The sequence below is a fragment of the Camponotus vicinus genome, unplaced genomic scaffold, assembly GCF_025532165.1.
Source record: "Camponotus vicinus isolate PSW18456_S1 unplaced genomic scaffold, iyCamVici1.0 SCAF_7, whole genome shotgun sequence".
In the NCBI taxonomy this organism is placed as follows: domain Eukaryota; kingdom Metazoa; phylum Arthropoda; class Insecta; order Hymenoptera; family Formicidae; genus Camponotus; species Camponotus vicinus.
In genome coordinates, this window is record NW_028141979.1 from 666,203 (window position 1) to 685,430 (window position 19,228).

Here is a 19,228-nt window from a genome sequence, read left to right on the forward strand (position 1 = left end):
ACTACTAAAATGGATAGATATATTAATAAAAATATTTCTTGTTTTTATATTGGATATACTTCCAGTTTGAAAAAATGATCGTTTTTCAATATTTAGTTTATTGCAAATAGTTCCGCTTGAAAATAAAAAGGATAATTTAATGTAAATATGAATAGTAGATGAATTTTGTACAGATTATCTTTTACTAAAAACAAAGCACAAGAGATATTAAAAAAAATTTAGTATTTTCGAAGAATATTTTACATACTTATAACATAATAAAAAATTGACATTACAAAATATTAATAGTATACAAATAGTAAATTTATGAAACTCTGTGGATATAAAATTCTATGTCTGATAAATTGGAAAGATTATCGCGCCAACTTTTCTTTATCATCACAATACCATGTACTAATTACCATGTACTAATTACCATGACCATAATACGTATAGCCAGTATGTATGTTCTCGATTGCACTTGCAGTAGTAGAATTCCTGCACAGTTTGGAGCAGTCGTCGCGTCACTCGGTCAAGATTGCAGGAGACTCAATGACGATCGAATAGGGGAGTTGTTGGAGCACAGGAGGGTGGTGACAAGGATGGATGAAGAAGGGGCAAAAGGAGAGAGCGAGAGAAGGGGTGGAAGTGGAAAGAGAAAGAGTGTGGCCAGTGATTGGATTACAGTCAGGGAGTCCCAGTGGACTCGCCAAATGACCGGGACAAATTGCCCCTCGCCTCCGGGAATACTTATATATCCAGTGGCGATCGAGCTTCACGTGTTTTCTGAGGTCCCGTAGGTAACTCTTGTACACAACGTTATGCTCGTACGAGTGTCTACCAAAGCCATAGTGATAAGTTGCCTCGCACATTTAATACATCTATTAACACAGATATTCACTGGATGATCATACATAAGATTTATATTAAATGTTAATAATTTTTTAACTTTATAATAATTGGAATTTTATAATGTATAATGTTTTTATTAAAAAATTAATTTTATAAATATTATAAATTTATATTTTTAATCAATGTTAAATTCTATAATCAGTTTAGAACAAAAAAAATGTATTTTTGTTTAATGTATAGAGGAAAATTAATTTTTATATAGTTTTATATTTTTATTATTTGTATTTGTGTGTGTAGAATATAAAAAATAAATTCATGCAATTTTTTACTTTTAATATCATGATTTAATTTAGTTGCAATAATGAATACTCAGAAATTTATATATTTTTATAAAATAAATTTATATATTTTGATTATTGAGATTTGAATAAAATACTCTTAAGTAAAATAAAATTCGATTATCGATCAAATAGATTATCAGTTTTTATACAGAATGAATCCCAGTGATAAACGGTCGATTCCGAGACAATCGATGACAACGCGCGGGTAGAATGCGCTATATATGCTTGAGTATAGTTAAGGTACCAGCAGCGATTAGCTCGACCATTAAAGAGAACGGAAACAAGGAAACGTTATTGCCTAGTGGGAATCAATCGCGTTATCTCCGCGCTCAATTAGACTCGTAAAGAATCGTGCATAGTCCATTGGTCTTCTTTGCTCCTGCCATATCACGCGCAATCATCTCTTCGGTTCGTTATTTTTTTCCGACGAACACGTGGTCATTTCTTCACGCGATGAAATCTCTATAAAGATACAGCATCAATTCTAACTTGATTGGAATCTTGTAATGATACAATGAGATGTTTATTTTGGAATAAAATTTTTCTATATCAATTTAAGATATAATATAATTCTAAGATAATAATTCTAATCAATTTTTCATATCAATTTAAGATAATATTTTAATTTGCGATATTCTACACACAAATTATGTAGAATAAATTTTCTAAATTTTTAGACACGGTTTTTAACTTAAATGGGTTCAGTTTTTGTGAACTCTCTATAGTAAATTCTCTTACTTGCAATAGTATTATTTATTTTTGTATATTGTTTCTTCATATGACACAAATAATTTTTATTAATAGTTATCGAAGATAGTTTAAAGAGGAATTAAAACGTTTAATTAAAAGGTGAAGATATTCACGCTTTCTGCACTGATTTTTATTAGCCTTCAATAGATCTCATTAGCTCTCATTAGTATATTTTTCTCCTTGTTTTTATTTTATTTAAGTATTTATATGTATTTTAAGATAATTATAGACTCAACAAGATATATTCTCTGATGAAGAATTTCTTAAAGAGTAACATATATCAATAAATATGATACAATTAAATTAATTAAAAATAATAAAACTTGATAAAACAAAAATTAATATTCTTTCTCATCAATTGGTTTGTTTCTATTTTCAGATTAGCGGCTTCACAAATCATCGTTATCCAATCAATGAAACATAGTATCAAGGATTGCTCTTGCAATTAAGTCGTAGTATCCTTTTCTCGTGAGAAGGAGTGCGAGTAGGCGGTAAGGGAGGAAGGATTTACTGCTGTTTAACCCCCGGAAACTTCTCCGATAAATAAGCCATACAAGCATCGGCATTCGCTCGCAAGGGCGATGGAGCAGTTTGTTGTCCCAACATAGGCGATCTGATTGCCCCGTTAGTGGACTCAAGTTAGCGCCAGTTCTGACTTTCACGAGTCCTCACGAGTTAAAGAGTTCCGGAGTGTGAGAAGGTGACGGAGGGGAAACGATAGGGAAGAAGACAAAATCCGAACGTTATTGGAAGAACAAAATTCGTTTCGGTGAAAAAGGCCAAGTACAAACTCTTGATTAGCAGCCTTTCTTGATTTTGGAGAGAGAGAAAGGGAAAGGGAGAGAGAGAACAATCGTCGTCTAATTTGCCAGCTGATTCAATCTTTCCTCCTTCAGTTACTTATCGTTTATTCTCTTTCTTAGTAATCTATATATATATATATATATATATATATATATATAATATATATAATATATAATATATAAAGAAAAAAGGAGAGAGAGAGAGAGAGAGAGAGAGAGAGAGAGAGAGAAAGAGGCGAAAACTCGAAATATATATATATATATATTAATTCCCTCGCGCGATACGAATATTAATTAGACATTTTAAACGCGTTATATTTATCGAGTTTTCGCCTCTTTCTCTCTCTCTCTCTCTCTCTCCTTTTTTCTTTCAACACATATAAAACTAAAAGAAATTATGCAAATATAATGTAATTTAAAATTTACATGTTTCTTGTTCTATAAATTTAAAAAAAGGATTTTTTATATTTATCAAATATTTTATAGGATATTTATAAAATGTTTAATATTTATAAAAAGAAAGAGAGAGAGAGCGAGTACTTACAATTTTAACAGGTGCGAAGTTTTTTTAGTATGTGGCATTTATTAATAATAAATATGTTTGAGGGGAGGAATGATATTTACGAAATAAGAGATTAAAAAAGTATCAATTAACTATTGAATTTTTTTTCTTAAGCATGGCAATATCTAACATTATTTTAACTAATGTGCGATTAATCAGACGTATTTCCAAGGTTTTGTTGATTGTCATTTATCTTCGAATGTTTTCCATTTTATTCGATCCCAGTGGACCTTACTCCCCACAGTGCATTACTTAATTGCTTTCATGATGATTTCACAGAAGAACTGTTGCAGTATTTGAAGAAATGTTGCACAAGAATTGCTTCAATCACAAAACGCAAATAAATTTAGGATTACACATTTATAACAAATATTATTTTTATTAAATAAGTAAAATCTTGAAGTATAAAAAATATGAAAACTTAATATATCCGAGTCTATTTTCTATTATTTCTTAATAATAGTTTTCTAATAGATACATATCTTATATGATGTTAAATTTGACAATACGTATGTAAAGATGAATTTTTAATTTAGACTTGAAGATTTAATATAGATTATAATAAGCTAAAATAATAAGCTATCCTATAAATCTCTTTCTTATGTTTGTAAAAATTAACCGAATACTTACTTCATATTATCCGATTCCCAAATTCCACTTCGAATATTATGACAAAAGTATAAAACAGCTGAAAGAGGCAAACATGAGACGCATTAGGAAACGCGCGTGTCCGCCGATGACCGAAATCCTCGGATCGAACCTGAAATATGTCTGCGGCAGTAAATCCTATCGGATGCTGTACCATTCTACCCCTTAGCAGTCCCGAATCGTATAACCGTATAGGGGTTGACATAGTCTGGGAGAGGGGCCGAGACGTCGGAGCTTCGAATATATGTGAGGTCTTAAAGTTGCACTATAGTCTTGAGATGGGTTTAATATGGTAGCAGTCACATCGCTTTTACGAAATCCATAACTAGGATTCTGTTGACCAGGAGAGAAGATAACGTTTCGGATATATGTAAAAAAATTGGAGTTATCTTTTATCGCTTCTTATCCTAATATTTGTATTTATTAAAATGTTACAATATGCTACAACTTTAAATAAATAATCTCTACATTAGGATGATATATAATAATAAAATCATCAATGTTGTTCTCAATTAAAATTTCATACATTGTATAATATATCTATGCTTATATAAATCCTATATTCATAATGTAACGATATATAAAGCAGCAGCAAAAAGATTACGTTTTTTTATTTTTGAGTACGAATGAATAAATATGATTTGCAATCATAAGAAGAAATTTTTCAACTTCCCAACAAGAAAAGAGTGTTGTTGTTGTCAAAAGTTTTTTTCATTATATTAATATGAAAATTATGTATGCTAATTAGAAATGTAAATAGAAAAAAAATTTTGTTCTTTTTTTAAAATTTTTTTTCAAATATTTAACATCTTTATATTTGGATTACTGTTGATTTTTTAAATGATAGATTTGAATTAATCATCACTATTTTAAATGTAGATCGCATTTGCTACAAAAGTGTCATCAATTTATTAAAATTACTTTCATAATAAGATAAATTACAAGAAATTATGAAACCATTAGTTTTTTTATTATATTAACAAAAAAATAGGAAGAAAAATAATATTATATTAAAAAAATAATAAGGAAAAATCAAATTTGTTTTTTTTCAATGGAATATAAAACATATTTTCCGTCAATGTTTGTTTTTTAGAAAAAAAAAACAGAAATTTTTTTATATCTCTAATTTTAATGAAGCTATTTTATACATATTATTATTATAACAGATTAAGAAAATTTCTAATTATTAATTTTATCTTTAGGTTGTCTTATGTTTTTACATAGTCTCACAGCAGCATCTCGATCATCGCATATGCGGCAGGTGCAATGAAAGACCCGAACAAAAGAGCAATACGCTTCAACGAGCTTGATAACGTTGTCGCTTGGCGGTCGTGGGGTGTATTGTCCTCACCATGGCGGTCCACTTGATCACGATCCAGCGGCACTTGAATCTCACTCGTGCACCAGATAAGACGTCGATTGAAATTCATGCAATTCGTCACCCCGCCACCGTCGCCGCTATCTTTGGGCGCCGGCTATCGCCATCGCAAATCGTACCTCTCGCATTGTTTCCGGTCGAATCCTTCGGAAATCGCAATCCGGAATGTCGGCACAACTTGGCGCCGAGAAACGGAAGGATAAAGAAAGATTCACGCCTTTCCCTCTCATCTTGGAAAAAACTGATTTCTCTCAAGCAAGAATTGTATTCCGAGGATGTCCGATGACACTTTTGTCACAAATAGCGACTTTTATTCGAAGAATCTCAAAGCGTAAAATAGAACGCCTATTTTTGTTCATTATTTTTCTTCTAATGATACTTATTATACGGAGATAATAATATATATCATTTTGACACATGCATAGATTTATGCGCTTCAATTTGAGCGCGCGTGAGAATTACATATATATAATACTTAATAATTTACAATATTAAAAATATGATATTTTCGAACAAGGAGCAAAATTTTCTAGATTTTCATAGAAAAGAGGAATAGAATATTATTTATTAAAACCGCTATAAATTTTTGCCAATTATTTCCAAATATTCGGCACAATTGCAATATCTATATGAAAATCATGACATGTCAATTAAAGATATATTATATTATAATATTTGTTTGTTGAAAAGTTTGATTTTTATTTTTTGATTTTTACAGTTAGATTGCATTTCAACTTTACTGTGGAACATAGCGAAGCGTCGAACAGCGATAACGATTTATGTTGGGGTGCTATTTCCCGAGCAATCGATCAAAAAGGAGTAAAATGGGGGCAAAACCGAGACGAGAGAAGAAGGCAATGGAGCTGGGGGGAGGGAGAGGGAGAGGGAGGAGGAGGAGAAGCCACCCGCCTTCGTCTTCGAATGAAGAGAGGTGAATCGGGAGAGATACCGAGATTCTCTTTCTCTTTCTTCTTCTAGCCTTTCTTTCACATCCCCGAGGAGTAACTAACCGAACCGAGAGCCTGGATAGAGGGTGTTAAGGTAATGCCCCATTAGTATGTGGAACCCGTAGTCACACCACCGTGCGGCGGTCAAACTGCGGTTTGTCCCGACCGTTTCCCCCCTTGGCCGTGCCTGTACAAAGACGTATACCTAGGATACACACTCACACACCTACGCACCACGATGGCAGACGAGGACCTGTCAATAGCCGGCTTGTTACTGTGGCAATGATCGGCTTAACCAACGGAAAAGATCCACCCAGACGTACTAGGACTTTCGGGACGTCGCGTCGGACGCTGGACACGCGTGTCAACAGCGTTTTTCCCTTCCCATAAGACTGCCAGAGACATTCGTTCTGATTCAAGCTGCCTCGCGGAATTTATTATCGCCGAATATGAAGGCCTGTAAAAGAGAAAATTGATATTGATCCCGACCGTGAGAATCCTGGATGCGTGTGATTGGATTTATTTCAATAAATACTTGACTTTTTATGAAATTCTAGTGTATCTTGAGAGACTTGCGATTAATCTAATGAATCACGTTAAAAAAATATTTTATTCAGTGAGAACTTCATGAAAAATGTTGAAAATCCCTTTAAATATTAAAATGTCACATGTAAACGTAAATAAACTTTACCGCGGAAATGTTTATTTTTGCGTTAAAAGATAGATTTTGTATTTTTTTTAAATTTCTATTAGTTTTTATAGCGATTTTATTTAATAAAGATAAATTTTATCTAAAAAAATGTTGAGGAAGATAATTATTTTGTTATAATTTCTTTTTCTAACATTGCACATATTTTAATATAATTATGTCTCAAGTGTCTTATTTTACAATAAACCAAATTCGAATTTAAATCATGAAATAACTTTTATTTTTAACTCATCATAGTTAAAAGATTATGAATGTTTAATTTTCTATAAGAATTTTCATTTTAAACTTAAATAAGACAGATATTTCTTCTTTTATATATTAATTGCAATTTGTCTTTTATGCAATATATAATAATAATGATCGACGCACATTTTTACCTAATAATTTTTTCTTATTTACATTATAAATCGAAGAAAATAATATACTTTTTGTATTAATATATTTTTTAATATAATAATTATATGAAACTCATATTAGTTCAATATTGAATGATATCGTTCGATCGAAAGAGCAATTAAAGATAAAGATGTTGCAAGCTATAAAGTCGCTTGTTTTTAAAAGTGACAAAGATTAGATTCATGGGTCATATGAGACCACGTGCGTGACGAAAACCTAAGTTTCTTATCGCTCAATGATATCAGGTATTGCGAACCTACCCATAAGAGATTGCTATCTCTGACTTTTCTTCAAGGAATTTTCTGGATAGCTACATTTGCATATGTATCACATTATGACAACAATCTTAGCCGATGGAATTCTTGACTGATATCTTCAAATTGTGATTCGAGAATGTAAAATCATTCAATCAATATTACTTTGATTTATTTGAATTAAGTATTAGAAAGTAAAATATATAAAACATGATAACCAATTAATTTTATAATCAGTTATTAAACTTTGTAATTAAAAAAAAATCATTAATTTTTGGATATGCTTCTGTTAATAGGAAAATGAAGAACATCTTTTCACACATATAAAGAGATTTCATAAGTTTTGATAACACTTAAGATATTTTTTCGTATTTTTCTTCGCCGTCGATTTTTACGTTTAAAGCGCCACTCGAGAAAAGGACACGTAAAATTACGGTGCGCTTCCTTTCGAGTATCCATTCACTTATCTCGGTTCAGCAATAAGGATGCAAGTCACCAGCCCCTAACGCGGTAGAAAGACGTTGATGTGAATTAATGGCAGCTTAAGTTATATAGTTAGTGTCGCGTGGATATAGAAGGATGGAAAGAGGGAGGGAAGACGCCAACGGTACTACGGTATTAATTAACGCGACCCCAAAATCTCTCCTCTTAACCCCTGAACTCTCCCGTTTAAATGATACTGTATCACGGGTACCGTCTCCCCGAGTAAGAACGAAGGGGACGAGGAACGAAGATATCCTATAAATATTATCTGCTTCTTCATTTTGATATAAATATGGGTGTCTGTTATGCAACGATAGACGATTACGGAGCATTTCCGAAATCGTACTCAGTCATGGAAGGTTCATCGATAGATTTATCGTGAGATTTAGCATGTGATTTGTCGAATTAATGCATACTTTTTTATGCTTGCAAATAAAGATGTTTAATATATTAATCACCGCAATATTCTCTAACTTAGATATTTCGATTTAAATAGACTGCATTTATATAATATCAAAAAGAAAAATCGTTTTTAAATAAAATATATTTAACTAAATATTTTTCCTTTTTGCTATATTATGTAAAAGAACTTAATTTTGCAAATAAAATTAATGAATTAATATAAAATAAATATTTCATAAAAACAAGTTATATATAATAAATATTGCACACACACACACACACACACACAAGAGTCTTTTTCATAAATTATACTTTTATTTCTATGATTACTACTTCTATTTCTTGATTAAGTGAATTTTAAGGACCTTATCTATACCTAAATATTCAACGTTAATTATAGTTGACCAGGAAAGTTAGACGGATAAGAACGCTCGTGGGAAATGGATAGGCTGATTAAGAAAAAGCATTTACCTCTTTGGAAGAAGGTTTTGTCGCTACGAGGGGTAAAAAAGAAAATTTATAATCCGGAAAAACAATTATAGAAGGTCGCGTTGGAACGTCCGAACCGCCGCGCCGGCAAAAAAACGACTAATATCTCCTATTTGATTTATACGTTCGCGGACACTCGTGGTGCAGAGAATGCTAGGAGGAGGGGGTGGGAGGGCGAGCGGGCGAGAGAAGCGGGATATTAAATAGAATATTAAAGATTTAGCGCTCAGAGGAGACAACAGCAGCCAAGTTCGGCCGATCTAGCCGAATGCAGAATGTGTCGCCGGATGCAGAAAAGTTATATCTCTTATAGGTCTCTACATATGTGCGCGAAAGCCAAGAAATGATTTTGGCGAGTGTCGAAGGCAGGGGATGAAGGCAGGGGCTGCCCATTTCAATAAACTGACCGCCATAAATCGTATGTGCTACATACCGTGAGCCCACATATATATTTACATGCGCCGACTGTCATTTATGACGTCTGCATTCTACAAGTTGTATCTATGCGCAAATTCAAAAAAAGAAATTTTCGCGTAGTTCATTCTTATGTGGCCTCTATAAAACTTTAAATTAAAAAAATCAAATATAAATAAATAAATATACATGTATATTTTTTTATTTTTATAGATTTTAAGTCTCACTAAAATCTCTATATTATCTGGAAAATATAACATATTGTCTTATTTATTTATCGAATTCAGCGTTTACATTTGAAATAATTTTTGATTTGACAGAGAAAAAGGAATGAAAGGAAGGGAGAAAAAGTGGGGATAAGCAAAGAAGAGGAAAAGAAAGGGAAAATACGGAGAGAAATAAAAAAGGAAGGAGGAAAAAAGGAAACGAAGAAAATGAGAGAGAAAAAGCAAAAGACAGAGAGAAAGACGGAAGAAAGAAAAAAAGAGAGGGAGGAAAAGAAAGAAGGTGAGAAACAAAGAATGAAGGAGAGGGAGGAGAGAGAGAGAGACAGAGGGACATATATTTACAAATACAAAATTATCTTTTACATTTATGCGAAAGTTTTTTTTAACACTTCTTGTTCCTGTCGCTTTTCTTTCACAAGCCTCTTTTGCGGTCGAGTAATAAAATCGGACTGTGGGCAGTTTCGACCATCCGGGACAAACGCCTTATTGCATGTAAAACATTTATGTTCTCTGGATATTGGCGAGATCCTACATTGCTTCCTTAGACTATTTCCATAATCTTTCAGATAGCAATGATAATAATAATTGATAGATATTGTATGTTTTATATTTTGCAAAAAGAACTAAAATAACAAAACAATTATCAAATTTAAAAAAACAATGCATAAAATTTAAATCGTATGACATGTATAAACAAAAACTTGTATAAAAACTTTATAAAAATGAAAAACATTAGAGAAATATATTTAAATTAAGATGATTTTAATACGATATATGTGAATCATATGATAAACTGTAAGATAAGAATTGTAATATAATGTAAAATTAAATAATATATTTTTTTTTGAGATCAAAATCTATATCTACAATAATGCGTAATTAAGAAATATATAAAAATTCTTTTTCTTCATATATCAATGTATCATATGAATTGCTCGTCGCATCATAATGAGCGGTTTTGTTCTAGAGTATATTTAACAATGTTAACGTTCTCACCCTCGTCGTACAACGTATCGCGACGCGTCAATGTGACGTTCAACAGTTGTGTTGCGCGTCACGAAGCTCGACGTTAATAACGCGTCAGAAGTCAGAACGTCATGTCTGGTAGGTCGTTTAGGTCGTGACAAGAGTATTAGCTTCGTTAAGATTGACTTTGGTGTATTACCCCGTTTCTTATTTTTTTCAAAACGCGTCATAGAGTTTATCATCCGTTCCTATGAACGTTTCTTGTGTACTCATTGTCCCAATATAAATACATATATTATTTTCATTTTGGATAATAAAATAAATTTGATTGGAAAATTTCTGCTCTTGATTATTTAAAGCAATAAGCTTATTTATAAGAATATTTGATTTTAAAATATAATAATAATCCTTTTAGCTTTTGTATGAATTATCATCGATTTCATTTTATCTGCTTTTAATAATTTAACACATTAAGTTTAAATATAAAAAAGTTGCCTTTCCATTTAGATTTAATACTAGCTAACAATTATGACTTATATTTTACCATTACAATTATATATATTTAAAAAGTATAAAAATAATAGATACTATAAATATATTTTTTATTTATATAAATAATATTAATATTGACAACATATGGCAAAAATAAAACTTGATATAGATTTCATTGCACTTATTTTGATTGAATATTACAAAAATGAAATTTTTAAAAATTAAGAAAAGAATCTTATAGAAAAATTTATAAATGTAATGTGCGAAGTCATAATACGTAGAAATATAAAATTAAATTAATAAAATTGCAGTAGATTGTGCACCAATGTTTTAAAAACAATATGAAAATATTAATAGTCTAAAATGTGATATCGAATCTTCTATTAGACAGTTTGCATATTAAAATTTAAATTCTTTTCTTTTCCATTATAACATCAGCTGATCGAATTAACAATAATGCCAATATATGACTTGCCATTGACTATCGACATAATAAGAACTAGTAGCGCTGAGTATGTGCAGTTTTCGAGAGTATATTCGCAGTTTACGATCGCACGGTGAGGCTTCAATTTTATAACAGAGCGTAAGAAGGGGAAGCGATTGGTTCCATTTCTCTTATCCTACATTATATCGTGAGGCTTCAGTTCTCGATTCAATCTGTACCTATTTAACTTTGACGCTTTGTAAGACGCTGAAACGTTGAAAATTCAAGTTGTCAAAATTCGAACATGTCACAGTTAATTATTGCACAATTCTCATTATTCCAACCAAAAATAATATTAAATATGAGCAATTTTTCGTTCTCAAACAAAATGAAGGAAAAATTATTTAAAACTCAAAGAAAACTTGTTAGTAATAATAGAAAAAATAATTAGAGATTTTAGGAATTTGAAAAAAAATTGTTGACATCTGAAAAGGCAATAATTTTATAATGATAATAATGAAAGTTAATATCTTTCAGTTAATATTTTAATACAATTAATATTTTAAAATAGTTAATATTTATATATATGTTTAATTTATTTAAATCACTATTTGTGTATGTCTAACTACAAGTAATATATATTTTAAATATATATTTTTATTACTTTTTATTTTAAATACATATTTTTTATTTTTTCGTTTTTAGAAGCATTTTTTCTCTTGTGTTTGTATTTTTCGAAAATATGATATAAATATTCTTTTCAAATTTTAAATATATTCAAATTTTCAAATATATAAACATTCTTTCTAACTTTTCATTGCGTAAATACTTAAACTTTTTATTATGTATTCGTATAATATTTCTAGTTTGATCATATCTATGATCTACGTATATTTGTGCATCATATTTTGTTGCGACAAAGAATAAGTTCGTGTATACGAGTATATTTACGAAAGGAAGAAAAGATCGAGACCCGATCAGACCCCGCTATCCCATGAGCACTATCTTTATAGGAGGACGCATACACACAGTTATGTATACATGTGACTTAATATATGAAACGACTCCTCGCACGCACCGGATACGAGTATACGCAGGCTTACACACGGCTATCGGATCATTTCGATATGGAATCCTATTGATATGTCCAATACGAATTTACCCGTTATTATTCAATCTCACAATTGTATATACATTCAAATAGATGCACTCAGACTTAATAAAAATATTGATTATACTAGAATACAAAAACTAATATTTATTAATTATATAGTCGAGAGTTGATATAATAAAAGTAATAATTAATTAAAATATTTTTAAATAGTATCAATAGATCTCATCGAGTGATAAATTTATCATTAAAAAATTTTCGAGCAATATTATTAAAATATACTGAAGCTTCACGTACATAAGTCATCTAAATTTTTAAGGAAATGTATTTTAATAATGTGTGGAGTTCTTTTTTTTAACTGTTTGTAATTATTGTCATTAAATGTAAATGAAAGAGAAAGCGATCCATAAAAAAGTCTTCAATAATGCCAATTCACATGTTACACAAAGATTTATATTAATAATTGTAATTCACTATAGCATTCCGTGTAAATATTATTTCATCTGTAAAATGGTATCTAAAATTCAGAAAAGTGCAAAACTGAACAAGTTAATTACAAAAAACAATTCGCTGACAGCGGGATTTATATCGTTTTTGCGATAAGGATACAAAAAAATATTCCAAATATTAAAAACGATGATTATCGATTTCAATAACTATGAAATATGTGATCAAACTTATGATCATGTGCAATGTTCAATTAGCTTTATTCGTCGCTAATTGTAAGTTTTGAAATCTTTTTACAAATTATAGTAGTTTCTTTGTATAATAATTTTGATCATTGCATTGATTATACATTAAAATGATGTAAACATTCTTATGAATGTGTCATTAAATAAATGGCTTGTATAGAAGGTTTCGACAAAAAGTCCACGACAAATTCAGTGATTTAGATACGAATGACAATACCAAAGATCTCATCGCACCTTTATGCTAATGAGAAATTTCCGTAGTGATCGAAACGACGGTTCATAGGTCGCTAGTTCTCTTCTTGCAATGTCTCTCTCTTGCCCTCGCTTCTTCTTCATCCGTCCATCCGTCCTTCGGGGGTTGGCCACTGTGGCGATCACGCAATAATACTAAAAAGATAAGACCTCCGGGAGAGAGAAGGGGCGCGATGGTGCTGTCCACCCTTCGGGAGCGAGCTATTGCTCCGAGGCTAGGTGGCCCATAAGCTACCGACCTTACCGTAGATGGACCTAGGGACAGACTCTCGCACATGGACCCACACATGTCCCTCACAACGGAACCATGGCGCGTCGTTGTGTGCTGCGCTAATAATGGGCGGACGAGCAGATCAGCCAGTTGACCGTGACTAGATAAAAAATACTGCCTGACAGCCAGCCGACCACCCTCGGCCCCGGGCTCACCCGATATATGGCACAGAGAACTGAGTAACAAACTATCGGGCTAGCTCCCAGGCAGTTGTCATGCTAATCGCGTGCAGCTTCGTGGGAGCAGTTTCTGACGAAACCTCAAGAAGGACTCGGAGAAAATGGGTTGGATAACTTTTTACTCAAAATACGGTTCTTTTAGTGAAAACAATAAGCCTTGTTTCTATTAAAATATTGTATATTTTTAATATTTAACATCTTTATATTTTGATTATTGCAAGTTGATTTTTCATTATTTTTGAATTTCAAGATGATAGAGTTAAATTAATCATCATTATTTTAAACATATTTTTCATTTTTTTTAAATATTTTAACACACCAATTGGATAAGATCACATCTAACTTTTTATTTCTGGACGTATTATTGCAATAACTATTAATTCTATTATAGCTACCGTAAAAAAACGATCGAGAAATAAGGCAGAACAAGTCCGACGTGTAAATTGTTCGTTCAGAGTGCACTCACGTTAAGTTTGACTTATGAATTCTCCTGGACAATGGACGCGCACGCGATGGGCAGCCAGCTAGCAATATAATAAAATCAACTGTCAGTGGCACAGCTCGCATAAAAATGCTAAAGAGCCTCGTCGTCCGCATTGCCGTGCAGATGTTCCGCAGAAGAAAATCGGGGACTGTCGGACATCGTCTCCTCTCCATACACGCGTTAAAAAGAGAAAGTTCCTTACAGATTTTCTAAATCTTTTTCCTTATTTTCATACATCTAGTTTACTTTAATTTACTTTAGTTTAATTAGAAACAGTATGTATACACAGTAAAAAATAAAATATTAATCATAACATTTTTCACATGCCCCAGAAAGTCCACTCTAAATTTTAAGTTAAAATAACTCATTCATCATATGTTACTTATTGACAAACTAAAAATGTTAAATAATTGACACAATACTTTACATTTATTTTTTGTTATTGTGACTTTAAGTGTAATGTAAAAATAACATACAAATTAATTAAAAATTACATGAAAAAATAGTTACAATAACTCGTAAGAAATGTTGAGAACATTAACATATAATGGTAATTATTTTAACTTAAATTATTTGTAATAGAAACATTTGATTTTAGTAAATTTGATTATTTTGATATGTTAAAGTTCAAGATTATTTAAAGATTCACTTTAACTTTTCTTAGAATGTTAAACTGACTTTGAGACATGTTGATTGTTTAAAATGATTATGTTAAAAATCCTCAAAATAATATTAGTTATTTAGTTTTAGTTTTACTATCTGACATTAATATAAATTAATTTTATTATTGACTTATATAAATTATATCAGTGACTTAAATTTTATTATATTATTGATTTATATAAATTATCACACAAAGACTCTGTCTCTCTTCCATATAAAATCTGATTATTTAAAAATATTTTAATATTTTACTGCATTAGAGCAGTATAAATTGTTTTTTGCTGAGAATATATCGTGTTGTTGCACTAAAGCATTGCAACGCATGTTCGCCGTGAATATCATATCGATGATAAATGCAGTGTCGATAGGTATCTCCCTCTCTCTACCCGTCTCTGTAAATCATTGCCGAGACATTTAACCTTAGGGTCATACATGAGATCAAGTTGATCATATAACCCACAGAATTAATTTATGTATGAGTCTTTTGCGGTAAAAGAATAAATACAAAAACCACAATGCAATTATATCAAATACTATTGATTAAATACTATCTGTACCATCCCAAAAAAAAAACACGAGAGCGTTCGAAGAAATTGATTTATTTGCCGTAGTAATGCAGCATAAAACATTGCAGCAATATTAAAAATCGACTAGTTAAAATTCTTGTTCACACTCATCATCTATATTTATAATGTCAGAAGTGAAAAAAATCGTATAGTTTTTCTCTTTTCTTATCCATACAGTCTAGAATATTGCAATAATATTGCAGCAATTTTCTGTATAAATATATTGTAAGAAAAGAACAATTACATTTCTGACATTATAAATATAACTGCGATGAACGTGAACAGGAATTTTAATTATTCTTCTTTATAATTGCTTTTAATTACCAGATAAATATATAATAATTAACATCACAATCCGCGCTTCCATTTAAAAAATTCTAAAGATCGTGGAGGAATTGCAGCAGAATGATAAAAAATGGAAAGAAAAAGGAAAGGGCTTGATAAGAAAGATATAATGATATGTAATACAACTGATTGTCACCTCTCTCTCAGGTATGTATATACGAGGAGTTGAAGGTTGTATCGTGAGAGTAGGCGGAGCTACTGGATGCCAAGTAGATAGAGGTGTACGAGGTGTGCGGGATGTGCGCAACCGGATATCCCTGCACCCTGGATAGATATATCGCTCTTTCCCTCCCTTCTCTGCTCTCTCCCTCTCCCAAGCTATGCTGCTGCAATCATCTCGCGCGCGCGCGAGTACCCTTTTTACGACCATCATCTCATCATCGGCACATGATTAACACCACTTTATTTCGCACATTTTAAAGCAATTTTTATTTCAAGATGAATGGTAAAAATCGCACAATTATGTGTGTAAAGGATATTTTAAGGAATTATTGAAATTGCACAAACAATCAATGCAGCAATCTTGCAATTTTCAATAAGTAAATTATATTATTTCGTTATATACACTTATATTATATATATAATACATATAGGATTTTATTATCAATTTATACATTTTAAATAAGACAAAATTGTTTATTGTTAGAATAATTCCTACAAAATTATTTTATATATAGTAAAACTTTTTTATTTTGACAAACAACACATTTTTATAGATATGATTAATAAATTTAAAAAGGAAGTATTTAGCTTTTATGCATTTTAAATTTAAAAAGCGATCGTCAATTTGTACTTGATCAAGTTTTGCTTCAAAATTAATTATCATATATATATATATATATATATATATATATATATATAGGGGAAAGGTTGGGAATATGAAACAGGGTGGTAATATAAAATAGCATGTGCGATTTTCCTAAAACTATTGTGATGTCTGAATGTGTGATGTGCTAGAAATAGGCTCATGTATTGAATAATTTGAACCTGATTTTTATTTACGATTTCTGTTCATGAATATAATTTGAATTGCGATTATTTTTCTCTTAATTTTTATTTTTTTTTTAATATAATATTCTCTTTATAGAAAATTCAATGAAAAAATTTTAATGATAAAAGATAGAATCTCTCATAATAACAAAATTACATATTTCTGCTTTTATTTTTATGCCAGTTTCATATTACCACCTTGCTTTTTAAGACCCACATTTTGCAAAATATTAACAAAAATTTTTATATTTCTTAAACAGTTTTTTATTTTTTTTCTTAATTATTAATAATACATGATAAGAGACATATTTGCTAACGTTATTGATGATTATTGATGCAATAGTTATATTTAAAATTAAGTATCTCGTCTAAAACAAAACAGTGGTCCATATTATCATCTTTTCCCCTATCATTTTTCAAAACTAAATGTTTAATTCTTGTTAACCTAGTGTTCTCTAAACAGGAATACGTTAAAATTATTTCTAAACATATAATAACCCTTGATGTTATCACATACATACACAGCAATAGATTTAGAATAGATAAAGAAAGAAATTAATAAAAAATAAAATGAATTTAATATCAACAAGAAAATTTTCGGAGTAAAAAATTATATAAATTTTTTTCCTTGTAGTTATTTATCCCTCTAAAGTCAAATTATTAAGGTATATAAAGTAGTATCAGGAACACGACATGCTCGAAGAAACATATTAAACATGATTCCGTGAAACGAGAAATAAAACCACTAATAAGATTTTCGCAGTAGATTGCACTCACCGTGATAAGGGAGGAGTAAGACGCAGAAGAAGGGTGTCTTAAAGTCGTTAATGATATCACTCGTCAATCACGTTGACGGTTGACGGCCGGTGCGCAAAGGAAAAAAAGAAAAAAATTATACCGGCGTAATGCCGGAAAACGCGATCAAATCTGCCTTCGAGGCAGACACACGAGCGAACAGGCCTTCCCGATTGCGACTCGCATGAATGACCGCGAATTAAATCGCCGTCTACTTTTCCGTCACGATAAAAGTAATTTAATCCGAACGAGAAAGAGAGAAAGAAAGAGAGAGAGAAAGAGTTTTCGCGTTGTGTCCCCACGAACCTTTCTATAACTCAATGTCGCGAACCAGAGATTCAAGACGACTTCGATGATTGTATTCAATTCTCATGAGCATGTATTCAAAGCACTTTAACATGTATTTTATCTTATGATAGTAATATTAATCAAACAGTGCTATGTGAAAAATAGAGAAATTAAAGATAAATAATTAGAATAGTAGTTTTAAATGTGTGTTTACGTTTTATATGCAGAATTTTTTTAGATTTCTTGACAAATTAAAATTTAAAAAGAAGTTATATTGATTTATTATGAGAGTTTATTTTTTAAATAAATAATCTTAATTTTTAATTAATCACGTTTAATATGTAACTGATTGAACTTTAATATAACGATGAATTACATTTTATTACAAATTTTATTATCCTATTGTTACTATATTACAGTCATTAAACTAGAAAATAATAATATGAAGTAATCTTTTTGATCTAATTTTAAATGACAAACAATTTTATTCCAATTAATAATTTCTAAAAAAATGTTACATATTCATAACTTTTTTTCTACTTAGAAATCACGATTCTTAACATGCTATATTCACAATATGTTCAATGAAACATTCAAAGAATAACCTTTATGATTTATAATTTTCTTTTTTTCCTGATAAGCCTTTTCCTAAATTCATCAATGATTGGAATCCCATACAAACAATTTGTATAAATGTGATATGGAGAAAGAGAGAAGCTTATAAAGCTTAAAAATATTTTTATACAAGAAGAAAAGATTTCTATTCTTTTACAATTGTTTTTATTTATGATAAGAAATATTCTGCTATATAAGATTCTTTTATAATAAGAAATATCCTTCTATATAACTGCAAGATTCTTTTTGCAAAACAAAAGATTTATAGATTTGTACCTTGAATATATCAAGGTAAATTATGTTATCCAAATTTGTACGAGTTTACATAGAAACTTTACCAACATGAAAATTTTCCTTTTTAAAATCTTCAAATATTAAAAATAATCATAAGTAAAGTTAAGACAATTTTTAAAAATAAAGATATATGTGTAATACATAATTATTCTCTCAAATATATCCTA

At 30.4% G+C, this 19,228-nt stretch overlaps 1 protein-coding gene across 1 annotated transcript; it reads left to right on the plus strand.

Moving 5' to 3' along the window:
- Window positions 1–361: 361 nt before the first annotated feature.
- LOC145974389 (uncharacterized) lies at window positions 362–2,371 on the plus strand. The gene is made up of 2 exons (XM_083104195.1): window positions 362–775; window positions 2,302–2,371. The coding sequence occupies exons 1-2, from the start codon at window positions 417–419 to the stop codon at window positions 2,369–2,371; spliced, it is 429 nt and encodes a 142-aa protein (XP_082960321.1). The 5' UTR covers window positions 362–416.
- The last annotated feature ends 16,857 nt before the right edge of the window (window positions 2,372–19,228 follow it).